Source organism: Nematolebias whitei, chromosome 4 (genome assembly GCF_014905685.2).
Source record: "Nematolebias whitei isolate Nwh7 chromosome 4, NemWhi1, whole genome shotgun sequence".
In the NCBI taxonomy this organism is placed as follows: domain Eukaryota; kingdom Metazoa; phylum Chordata; class Actinopteri; order Cyprinodontiformes; family Rivulidae; genus Nematolebias; species Nematolebias whitei.
In genome coordinates this window covers 1,209,080-1,221,560 of record NC_056501.1, presented here as the reverse complement: position 1 = coordinate 1,221,560, position 12,481 = coordinate 1,209,080, and the positions used below count along the sequence as shown (strand labels likewise).

The following is a 12,481-nucleotide window of genomic DNA, read 5'->3' as shown; positions in this document are numbered from 1 at the left end:
CACGAAGGCGTTGGACGTCCTTCCTGTTGAACACGAAGGCGTTGGACTTCCTTCCATGAAGTGCTCGTGCTCGTGCAGAGCGTGATGTGAAAGAGCTGTCTCCAACGTTTTAGGGAGTACAGTTCGGCTGAATGCTGGTGGCTGAAGTTATGAATGTCTGACCTCACTACTCCTTCTTTGTCCCTCCTACTCTTTCTTCTCTTCTTCCTCCACCCATCCAAACAGCGCCACCCCCTTCCCATCTCCACCTCCCCTCCATCGACTTCTCATGTATGCATCTGCAGAAAGAAGGTCAGGGTAAGTGGTTCTGTCTGCGCGACCGTCTGCTCATCCCTGCAGTCAAGACCTTAAACTTGTTGCATGTCAGCAGGTCTTCACTGACTACTAACTGAACTTCTCGGAGCTTTGTGTCCTCATCTTGTTTTTACTCGAGCTGCTTGTTGTTCCCTCTGCTCTTGTTTTCAGGTGGAGGTTACAGGTGAAGTTAATGTCCCGCTGCAGCTTCATGGAAACATTCTGATTTGATCTTCTCCCTCCTCTTCTCAGATCCTGTTCCAGCTTTCAAATCGTGGCGGGACGACAGCGAGAGCGGCGAGGCCCAGCTCTCCCCACTCGCTGGTCGGATGGTTCCTCTCCCCCTGCTGCCCCTGGAGGACGACGGTGAGGAGGACGTCAGGGAGGGGGGGCAGGTTGACTCCCCTTCCTCCTCACGCACTCATCCTCACATCCTGGCACGGCGCTTCCTGGACTTTGGAGCGCACAGCACCCAGCGTTTCCTGCAGCAGGACCCAGACACCTCCTCTCCCACTAAAGCACCGAGGTACGGTGAACCTCGGAGGTCCTGGTGGTTCTGATCTTGTGCTGTTTTAAAGATTAGAACCATTTCCTGTCTGTTGATTCATACGTACGTCCTCAGGCCGAGGAGAGCCTCGTTTGGCTCAAGAGAGGCCATGAAAGGAGACTCAGTCGCCCATCAGCTCACCAAGAAGCTCCAGCATCTGAAGAAGAAGATCAAACAGTTTGAGGAGCAGTTTGAGAAGGAGAGGAACTACAAGGTAAAGTCAGATTTATGTTCTTGATCCTGAGTCTGATCACAGAAATGTTGTTGGTGATCCTTAGAGCCGTTATGTCCCGTCTGTTCGAGCAGTTTCAGGTCTGCATGTTTTGAAAGGCTCAGAGAGCCCAGCGTGCTCCACAGCCTGTCTTCTTCACATCGTTTGTTCAAAGAACTGAACCGAGTTATGAGTTAAACAGCAGAGAAGTTCATGAACGATTTTGGGACGAGCAACATGAAATTTAGAAACATCATCCTTCACCTCTGGAAGTCCTTTCATTAGATTCAGACCCGTCGGTCCTGACACTGTATCGTTGAGCTGTTTGCAGGCCCACTCCTCTAAATCCTCCTCCCTGTGCTCTTGATGTTTGTGTGCAGCCCTCTCATGCAGACAAGGCGGCTAACCCCAAAGTCCTCAGATGGATGACGGACCTGACGAAGCTCCGCAGGCAGATCAAAGGTACGTCATCCTGTTGTTTCTGGGAACGTGCATGAGTGTGGCTCAGTTTGGCCCGGTTCTCTTGGACCCTTTGGCCCACGTCGTGCATGTAGGTGTAACAGAGCAGGCACGTTACCCATCGTTGTGCTGGTGCGTCCACATCCAGACCTGCAGGGTCAGTGAGGTGAAGCTCAAAGTGAGAGGAGCTTCGTGTCTGTCGTTGTCGATAAAGTTTGATTTGAATCAAAGTTTCACCGGACTGAGTTCAGCCTCAGGACGCTCGTCCACCTCCAGGACTGAATGTCTCTGTTTCTCATCCAAACTGACTCGAACAATAACGCGAGCACCCGCTCTCCACTTTCCTCCCTCTGTTGCCCAACGACTGATTGATTGATTGATTGATTGATTGGCCAACCAGGACGCCAGCACCAGCTTTTACCCAGAGGCACGCTGAGGCACCAGGCTTTGCTCCATTCACACAGATGCCACCCTGCTCCCTCCCCCTCCTCCTCCTCTGTCTGCTCACCCCCTCATCACACCCCCACCCACCCGCTCCACCCCTCAGGCCTGAGCTCTAGACCGTTTGACCTCAGTAAGTACAACCCCCCCAGTAAGTAGACTTTACAAACATACTAACAGTCTCAGACAGGGGGGGCTGCTGCTCAGATGGCATGCTGCCCGGGGATGAGTAACGTTGGGGGGGGTCATAACACTGAGGTGTCAATTTTATTGATTGATTGATTGATGGACCCGCTGAGTTCTTGTTCGTTTCTTCTGGATTTGTTCACGTCTGACAAATCACTGCATCTTCAGCTGCGTCTGAACTCCGTCCTCTCCGCTCTTTGTTTCTCGTCCACCCCCCCAGATGCCAAACATGGTGCGGACAGCGAGCTCGGCCCGCAGACCCGGCCCCGGAGCAACACTCTGCCCAAAAGCTTCGGGTCCACGTTGGATCACGGCTCCCACGATGCCGAGCTCAAAGGTCCCCGTCCCACCAGGGAGGAGACGCTGGAGCTCATTGAGCAGAGGGTCCAAGGGAAGAGACGGGAGGACGGCTGGCCCGATGACGTCAAGGTGCACGCCTGTTGTTAAACTGGTGAAAGTTAACTGAGATGATCGGGTGACAGCAGGAGGAGGTGTCAGCGGTTCATGTGAACATGTGCCGCTGGTCCGAACCCTGAATCTCAACGTTCTGTGATGTTCCATGTTACTGATGTAAAACACGAGTCAGCGACTTGTTAAAGTTCGTTGTTTAAACACGAGAAATGGGACAAATGTCTCCGTGTGTTTGCAGAAGATGACCAAAGAGCAGCTGTCCTGTGAGAAGACGGTCCTCCAGAAGAACCTGCTGCACTACGAAGGCCTGCACGGCCGACCCGTAAGTTGGCGCTCGTCCTTCACCTGCACCTCCGTCTGCCTGGACTCAAACCTTTACCTGTCTGCAGGTGACCCGGGAGGAGCGTCTGGGGGTGAAGCCGCTCTACGATCGCTACCGGCTGGTGAAGCAGGCGCTCACCAGAGTCTGCATCACGCCCGTCACCGTGAGGAACGACACACGGCTCCGTTTGATCGCTCAGCACGACCCGTTTCATCTCACCTTGCTTCTGCCGCAGGTGTCCCCTTCCAGTAAGAGGCGGAGCCAAACCCTGCAGCCAATCATCGAGGGTGAAACCGCTCACTTCTGGGAGGAGATCAAAGAAGAGGAGGAGGAAGAGGAGGAGAAGGAGCGGAAGGGTGGAGAAGAGGAGGAACGAGACGAAGAGAGGGATGAGGAGGAAGAAGAGGAGGAAGAGGGAGAGAGCAGCGGCGGAGAGATGCAGATCTCTGAGGTCATCATGGCCTTCGATGCCGTGACCCCGACGGGCGGCTCGGCGAGGAACCGACCTGACGAGAGGAGCAAGATGGAGGAGGGCTCAGGGAGGCTGGCTCTGGACCTGCGCCTGTCCAGCTCCAACGCATCGTCCATGTAAGACCACAGACCCCCCATCAGTCACCACACTTCATCAGTTCACTACATAACTACATCTCCCATCATCCTCTAGGCCAGAGCTGCTGGAGCAGCTGTGGAAGACCAGAACAGAGAAGAAGAAACTGAGGAAGACCATCCGGGCGTTCGAGGAAGATTTTTATCAGCATAATGGAAGGTAGGAGGAGCCTTGTTGTCCAGGTGTCACTCAAACGTTGACAACAACTTCTGTACAACCACTGAGAAGGAAACACGAGCCGAACGTTGGTCAACGAGCTGCGACTCGGCTCCGATCACTTCTAAAGGCAACTCTGATCAAAGAAAAATAATCTTTAAAATCAAAAACGAACCAGTTCCACACGGTGGACAAAGTTCAATGTTTGTAAAGTATCAAAGCTGCAGGAGCTGAACGTTCTGATAAACGAGCAGCTAAAGTAACGGCTCAGTATTCAAGATGTTCTCTCTCCTGCAGGAACGTTCAGAAGGAGGACCGGGTGCCGATGCTCGAGGAGTACAGGGAGTACAAGAGGATCAAGGCCAAGCTGCGCCTCCTGGAGGTCCTCATCAGCAAACAGGACTCCTCCAAGTCCATCTAGCTGCTCTTCAGCCCCGCTGCGAGCCCAACGTTTGACCCCCCCCCCCCACCTCCTGCCCTGACGCCTCCAGTGGAACTTTGGTTTTTACCCACAGTCTGTTTTAAAACGTATTTCAGAGCAGTTGGAGCCTCGGCCTTCACGTGTCGTCGCGTGTCACAGCTGGATGTTTCCGTGGGAACCACAGTTTGATTGTGGACTTTTTTACCGAGGCGTGTCACCGAACAGGACCGGATCTGACGTTTGGGTCGTTCCTGCTTGGTGGAAAGTGGAAACTTCTCTTCACGAACGGTGAAGTCCTCAGAACACGTGAGCCTAAAAAAAGTCCACATGGGTTCTGTTTCTGCATCTTTAAAGCCCAACAAGTCCGATCGGGTCCGGCAGGAACCGGTGAGGTCACGGACCGTTTCACCTGCCAGCACTGATTTAACCATGGGGGGAGGGGCCACGATGCATTCACCTGACTTCCTGTGGCTCATCCAGCAGCTTCTCTGTTTTATGAGTTTTTGAACTGGACCGGGCGTGTCTGAGGGACGTCCTGCTCACAGCGTGACGTCGAGGTTGATGCTTCTGCAGAAGCTCTGAACGAGGATCTTCTGAAAGGAGGAGCAGCTGCTCTAGGCTGTAAAGTTTGATGTAAAAATGTTCTTTGCACAGCGTTCACAGAATGCAGCCCTTCTGTTTCCCTCCTTTGTTTTGTAGAAATAAGCACTACTTCTATACAAATATAAATATCCTGTGTGTGTATAAATGAATGTGACTTGTTGGAGTTATTTCACTCTTCAGTGTGAGAACATTGTTTGGACTGTAAGACGAGCTCGTGTAGAAGCATCTGAAGACGTCGGGTCCAGCGCGGCCACGACGAGCAGCAATAACAACAGCTAGTTCTCTCTGCTGGAAACCGAAGTGTTGTGAAAACATGAAGAGTCCAGGTTTTTTAGAAGTGGAAGAGTTTGTTGCTCGTCTTTGACGTCTCACTCGTTTGGCGGAGTGTGTTTCTGTCCGGCCTCGGCAGAGCGGTGAGTCCTCGCTGTACACGCTTTTAGTTTTGATCCGTCCACGCTGCTCCCGGACTGGAGTCGTCCTCAGAGCAGCTCCTGGAAAACAAACGTTGGATCGGTTTTTAAATCAACCAAAACACGGAGGAACAAAAACTAAGACGTGCACACATCAGCAGTTTGTTAAATAAAACGTGCACGATGTTCTGGTCGGCTGCGTCCTGCGCTCGGCTTCCTTTCAACCCGTCCAGTATTTTGTTCATGTTTGATCACTTTGGGCTTTCTGTTGTTTTTCCACTAACAAAAGAAGAAAAATCAAAAACATTTACACAAAATAAAATTGACACGCTTGCCACAGCAATTCTCTGATCTGACTTTTTATAAAATACATGAAATGTTCTGCTGAAACCAAAAGAGAAACTTTTTTAAAGTCACATTTCTGACATTTTATGATTGGGTCATTTACTGGGGATTAAATCTCCAGAATTAAAAGGTTTGAATATAAAATAATTATTTTCGATAATCCGGGTAAACCAAAGAGGACTTTAGATGTTTCACGTCTCACCATCTCCGCTTTCAGCATCAAACCGGAGTTTTTCTTGGATCCAGATTTAATTTCAGCATTTATAATATTAAAAAATATGAAGTCATTTTTTGTTGTTTTGGCTTCACCGATGTTTTAAATGCTTCATGAACATTTTACTGTAAACATGTTTGTCAGTAAACAAACATGAAGTGACTTTTTCTAATAGCCGCCTTGCTATCAGTTACAAGTTTACAGAAAAACAAGAAAAATCCTGATTCACGACACGTTTGAGAGATTTTTGATCTCCTAACCCAAGAGTTGCCTTTCATAAAAATAAAAACCCTAACCCTAATAAAAAGCTTCATCACCATCGTGTTGAGCTGCTAAACATCAGAAAACTTTAAAATCAGGAGCTGATGTTGGGTTTGTTTCAAATTCATAAATACAGACATTAAAGACCCGCTTTCTCATTTAAACAGTAATTTTATTTTATTTATTTCCATTTACAGCTAATGTCATTTAAAACAACTTATTGAATTTAAATTCATATAAACTATATTCTCCTTGAATTGCCACCGCATCGTGGTGGAGGACTTTGTGCACCTAGGAGCTCTGCTGTCAGGGGCTATTTTAATTGCCTCTGGTAGGATCTCAAGGCAGACTGGTCCTAGGTGACAGGCCAGACAAAGAGCGATTCAGAAGACTTTTGATGGACAATATACATAAAGGAACTCTGTGGCCCTTGCTCAGACGTGGGTTACCGGAGCCCCACCCTGGAGCCAGGCCTGGGGGAGGGGCTCATTGGCAAGCGCCTGGTGACCGGGTCTCTACCCATGGGGCCTGGTCGGGCTCAGCCTGAATGAGCAACGTGGGTTTGCCTTCCTGTGGGTCCACCACCTGCAGGAAGGGGCACAAAAGCAGAGTGCATGTTGCCATGGGCAGTGACCAAAGGCATGGACCATGGCGTTCTGACCCTGGTTTATCAAAGCTGGCTTTTGGAACATGGAATATAACCTCAATGGCAAGGAAGTAGCCTGAGCTTGTGTGTGAGATTAAGAGGTGCCATCACTGACTAGATATAGTTGGGCTCACCTCGATGCACAGCATGGACTCTGGAACTGATCTCCTTGAGAGGGGCTGGACTTTATTCCACTCTGGAGGTGCCCATGGTGAGAGGCACTGAGCTGGTGTGGGTCTACTTGTAGCCCCCTGACTTGGTGCCTGTGTGTTGGAGTTTTCCCCGGTGGATGAGAGGGGAGCTTCCCTGCACCTTAGGGTGGGGGGGACAGGCTCTTGACTTGTTTGTGCCTATGCACCAAACGGCAGTTCAGAGTATACGACCTTCTTGGAATCCTTGGCAGGAGTGCTGGAAAGTACACCAGCTGGGAACTCCTTTATTTTGCTGGAGGACTTCAATGCCCATGTCGGTAACGACAGTGTGACCTGGAGGGGCGTGACTGGGAGGAACAGCCGCTCTGATCTGAACTCAGTGTTCTGTTGTTGGACTTCTGTGCTAGTCATAGTTAATGCATCACAAACACCATGTTCAAACATAAGGGTGTCCATAAGTGCAATTGGCACCAGGACACCCTAGGTCATAGATCGATGATCAACTTTGTAGTCGTGTCATCTGATTTGTGGCTGTTTGTTTTGGACACTCGGGTGAAGAGAGGAGCTGAGCTGTCAACTGATCACCACCTGGTAGTGAGTTGGATCAGATGGCGGGGGGAAATGCCGGACTGCCCCGGTAGACCTAAATGTATAGTGTATAGTGAGGGTTTGCTGGGAACGCATGGCAGAAGAACCTGTCAGAAAGATCTTCAACTCACACCTCTAGGAAAGTTTTAACCGCATCCCAGCTGAGGTGGGGGACATCGAGTCCAAGTGAGCCATGTTCCACGACTCACTTGTTGAAGTGGCTGCCTTGAGCTGTGGCCACAAGGTTGATGGTGCTTCTTGCTGTGGCCATCCTCAAACTTGGTGGTGGACACCCTGGGTTAGGGAGGCTGTCGAGCTGAAAAAGGAGTCCTATCGGTCCTTGTTGGCTGGTGGGACTCTGGAGGCATCTGAGGAGTACCAGAGGGCCAACCAGTCCACAGCCTTGGCTGTTGCTGAGGCAAAAGCTCTGATGTAGGGGGAGTTTGGTAAGGCCTTGGATAAAGACTCGGTCAGTTCTGAGGGGATTCTGGCAAACCATCAGGCAGCCATGGAGGGGAAAGCAGCACTTTACTAATATTGTGTTCAGAGAAGGCGGGGTGATGTTGAACTCAACGAGTGATGTCATCGGGAGGTGGAAGGAATACTTCTTGGACCTTCTCAATCCCACGGACATGTCTTCCATGGAGGAAGTGGAATCGGGGGACTTTGCGTTTAGTCTGTCCATAACTGTGGCTGAGGTAGTTAAAAAGCTACGTGGTGGCAGGGCTCCGGGGGTGGATGAGATTTGCCCTGATTTCCTTAAGGCTCTGGATGTTGTGGGGCTGTCAGGGGAATCACTCTCCTTAGCCTCCCTGGTAAGGTCTATTCAGGGGTACTGGAGAAGCGAGTCCGATTGTTGGTCGAACCTTAGATCCAGGAGGAACAATGTGGGTTCCGTCCTGGCCATGGAACACTGAACCAGCTCTTTATCTTAGGGTCCTTGAGGGGTCATGGGAGTTTGCCCATCCAGTCTACATGTGTTTTGTAGACTTGGAGAAGGCATTCAACCGTGTCCCTCGGAGTACACTGTGAGGGGGGCTCCGTGAATATGGGATTGGGGGCCCGCTGTTACAGGCTGTTTGATCCCTATACAAGCGGTGCGAGTTTGGTTCTCATTGCCAGTAGTAAGTTGGACACCTTCAGGGTGGTAGTTGGACTCTGCCAGAGCTTCCCGTTGTCACCGATTCTGTACATAACTTTTATGGACAGGATTTCTTGGTGAAGCCAGGGGACGGAGGAATTCTGGTTCAGTGGCCTCAGGTTTCCATCTCTTATCTTTGCAGATGATGTGGTGTGAGATTGACAGACTCATTGGTGCAGCATCTGCAGTATTGCTGACTCTGTACCAGTTCGTTGTGGTGAAGAGAGAGCTGAACTGTAAGACAAATCTCTGTGTTTACTGGTCGGTCTACGTTCCTACCCTCACCTATGGTCACGAGCTCTGGGTAGTGACTGAAAGAATGACATTGTGGATTCAGGCAGTTGAAATGAGTTTGCAGGGTAGCTGGACTCTTTCTTTAAGATGAGGTGAGAAGATCAGTTATCAGAAGAGACTCTGAGTAGAACCTCTGCTCTTCCACATTGAGAGGAACCAGTTGCTGTGATTCAGGCATCTGGTAAGGATGCCCCCTTGGATTTAGCAAAGCATTTATTAAAACTATACAATCATTATATTACCAACCCACAGCTAGGATAAAAATTAATGGGAATCTTTCAAATACTTTTCCATTACAACGAGGGTGCCGCCAAGGCTATTCCATTAGCGCACTCCTATTCGCATTATAGTTGGAACCTCTAAGTTAATGGATAAAACAGAATGAAAATATAAAGCGTACATGCATGGAGGGAGAGGAACAAAATATAGCATTATTTGCAGATGTATTGATTTACTTATCACAACCAGGCAAGTCACTTCCAGCACTAATGAACACAGTGGATGAGTTTGGTCTGCTGTCGGGCTACAAATTAAACACAAAGAAAACCCAAGTCCTCACCTTCAATTATGAACCGGTTAATCAATTAAGTAAGGAAAAATTTTGATGGGTATCAGATTCAAAATCTCTGGATTACCTCGGAGTAGTTCTGTCTCAAGATTTATCTGAATTAAAATCTATACATTTTAGCCCTTTAGTGTCTAGAATACAATTGAATATGAGAAGGTGGAGTTTGGTTCCCTTTACAAGTCTAACGTCAAGAGTAGAAATGATTAAAACAATTGTCTTACAAAGATTACTCTTTATTTACAACTCTCCCAGTTCAAGTGAAAGATAAAGACTGCAGAATAGGATAAAATTATTTTGAGATTCATATGGCAATGACGAAGACCACGGATTAAATTTAGAACCTTACAGTTATCCAAGGATCGAGGGGAGTTAGCCTTACCCTGCCTTAAGAGCTATTATTCTGCAGCACAGCTAAAAATTCTACTGATGCAATCCACATATGCAAACATGCAAAATGGGAGTGGTGGCGCAGAGGTTAGAGAAGATGGGACTGTGATTGGAAGATCGCTGGTTCAAACCCCGATACCAACATCATCCAAAATGTGGGTGGGGTAGGTGAAGCACTCACACCTGCCCCCACCCTCATTCGCCCCACTCTGGGCCCTTGAACAAGGCCCTAAACCCCCACCATGTGCTCCCGAAACAGGTCTCTCTTGAAAATTAGTTCTCGTGGCTCAATGAGACGACCTGGATAAATAAAGTCTCAATGAAAAAAAAAATCCATCATACGCAGCAAAATGGAAAGATATAGAATGTGCTATGTCACCCACGATACCACTACAAGCCATAATAAATGATAATGAATTGAAAATGCACAGTAGGGAGGAGTCAAATCCATGCTTGGGCTTATCCCTTGACATATGGAATGAGATTATATCAAAATTTGGCTCGACAGAACAGAGTAAAATACTGAGTTGGATTGCACATGAATCGGATTTTAAGCCAAATGTAACAGACAAAACATTCAGTAATTGGGAAAAGGGTCTGAAGATATTCTGGGAGCTGGTTAAGAAAAATAATATACACAGCTTTGAGGAAATAAAGAACAAATATGGTTTAAACAAAAAGGATTTATTCACGTACTTGCAATTGAGGCAATATAGTGAGGAACTAATAAAGAAGATTAATTTTGATGAGGAGGATTCAGGGATCATTAAGATGCTTATTTTAGCAAATGAATCAAATGTGGGGGAAAAAATAATTTCTAAATTGTACACAGGATTAAAAAATTTGAAAGGAAACGATACAACACATAAAAGAAAAATAGGAAAAAGAGGCTAGCTGGAGGTTAACGGAGGAGAACTGGGGCAAATATGTGGGCGATAGTGTGCTGGATATTTCTTGTCTAGACTGGTCCTGGGGTTTTGATCTGGTCAGAACCGGGCCGTAATTTCATTATAATCCCGTCTCTGAGCAGATCAACCCCCCAGGACCAGTCTAGATAAGAAATATCCAACAACTGCATGTTAGGTTTTGAGGCGCAGGGCCTCCTTTGCTGGGGACGTCTGGTGACCTAAAAGGTGTTTGCCTGGTTAAACAGAAGTCTCGTTCAAACACACACATGTGCTCACACACACACACACACATATCTATATATATCTATCTCTCTCTCTCTATATATATATATATATATATATATAGAGAGAGATATATATATATATATATATATATATATATATATATATATATATATATATAGATATAGATATATATATATATAGATATAGATATATATATATATAGATATAGATATATATAGATATATATATATAGATATATATATATATATATATATAGATATAGATCCACACACACACAGAGCGCTTAATATTTTACAGAGATTGAAAGACGTCTTTTCAAACAAACACTATGTTAAAATGTACCCAGTGAAGATTCACCTTCAAGTAATTGACAGATAAATGGATCCACCTTTAAATTGTGGACAGTTTTAAACGGTAATACAAGCCGACTATGAGATTTAACAGAATGTCTTGAAGGAGTCATGATGAGAGCTGGGATTATCTCACAGCAAGTGCCCTGCAGTTTAAGATATAGTCCTAGTGTTAAATTAAAGAAATACAGATTAAAATTGGTAATTTTGTTTTCAAAAGAGAAATTTTCACTTCACCACCGGTGCCTGTCCCTTTAAAAAATTACTGATTAAACAAAGATTATCTTTGAGGATTAACTATAAAGTGCTGCAGCAGGGATGGATGGCTGTACCCAAATGTTCAGTGACAGAGTTACAGGCAGATTAAATCAAATCTATAGATGTTTTTATCTCAGGTAAGGTTTTTACAAGTGCTAACAGAGATGGAATACACTATTTTTACTTATTTTAAATTAGTCTTAAATGGATACCTACAGAAACTATATAATAATGAATTCTAACAACTACTAACATGATTTAAGACAGATAGCATTTTAGAGTGATGTTGCATAAATCAATTATCAATGACTTGTGAAATTTGGTGCCTGGAGAAAAGAGAACAACAATAAGTGTTGCTGATAAAATGCTAAATGTTTTGACTCAATTCAGAAAAGCTTGACAGGAACAGGATGACGGGTGGAAGGATGGACTCTGTCTGTCTGGCTGGTTGCCAGCAGGGTGTTTGTTTCTCATCACCTGTTCAGGTTACCTGAGCTGGAGAAGCTGCAGGAAGGTGAACACAGGGATCACCTGTGAGAGTTTGTGATCCACGTTCCCAGAGAGGTGTCAGAGAGTATGAACCTGCAATATGAACCACTGACTTACCCAGAATGAATGATAATTATATATTTATAATGATAATTATAGAAATTTAGATAGATGACTGATATAGAGTTTTGTGATATTGTGGGAGAAGGATGTTTGTTCTTTTTTCCTGATAATGCAGCTTCAAACGAGTCGCTGACAGAGAGGTTGTGAGTCCAATGACGGGGGTTTGAAGGATGGAGGCCGGACAGATGTCCCAGGAAATGCCCCTGATGAGGGGGATGGAGTGACGTGCCAGGGGGGAATAAGTCACCGGTTCTACTCCCAGAGCTGAGAACATCAAATGAGGGTGTTATCATTTATCATGAATGAGAGTTCTTTAAGGTTCATACTGATCTGGCTGTCAGTTTATTAACATCTAATTAACATCACTTATCATTATTAACATCTAATTAACATCAATTATCATTATTAACATCTAATTGACATCACTTATCATTATTAACATC

At 46.4% G+C, this 12,481-nt stretch overlaps 1 protein-coding gene across 1 annotated transcript in view; it reads left to right on the top strand.

Annotated features, from left to right (window-relative positions):
* The window catches only part of fam13b (family with sequence similarity 13 member B), a 236,746-nt gene extending 231,345 nt beyond the window's left edge, over window positions 1–5,401 (top strand). The window contains exons 14-24 of the mRNA XM_037675138.1: window positions 226–297; window positions 547–820; window positions 917–1,055; window positions 1,433–1,514; window positions 1,912–2,085; window positions 2,359–2,567; window positions 2,788–2,871; window positions 2,939–3,034; window positions 3,107–3,459; window positions 3,536–3,637; window positions 3,932–5,401. Coding sequence (XP_037531066.1) covers window positions 226–297; window positions 547–820; window positions 917–1,055; window positions 1,433–1,514; window positions 1,912–2,085; window positions 2,359–2,567; window positions 2,788–2,871; window positions 2,939–3,034; window positions 3,107–3,459; window positions 3,536–3,637; window positions 3,932–4,055 — 1,709 coding nt within the window. The 3' untranslated portion in view covers window positions 4,056–5,401. The remainder of the gene's footprint in view (window positions 1–225; window positions 298–546; window positions 821–916; window positions 1,056–1,432; window positions 1,515–1,911; window positions 2,086–2,358; window positions 2,568–2,787; window positions 2,872–2,938; window positions 3,035–3,106; window positions 3,460–3,535; window positions 3,638–3,931) is intronic.
* The last annotated feature ends 7,080 nt before the right edge of the window (window positions 5,402–12,481 follow it).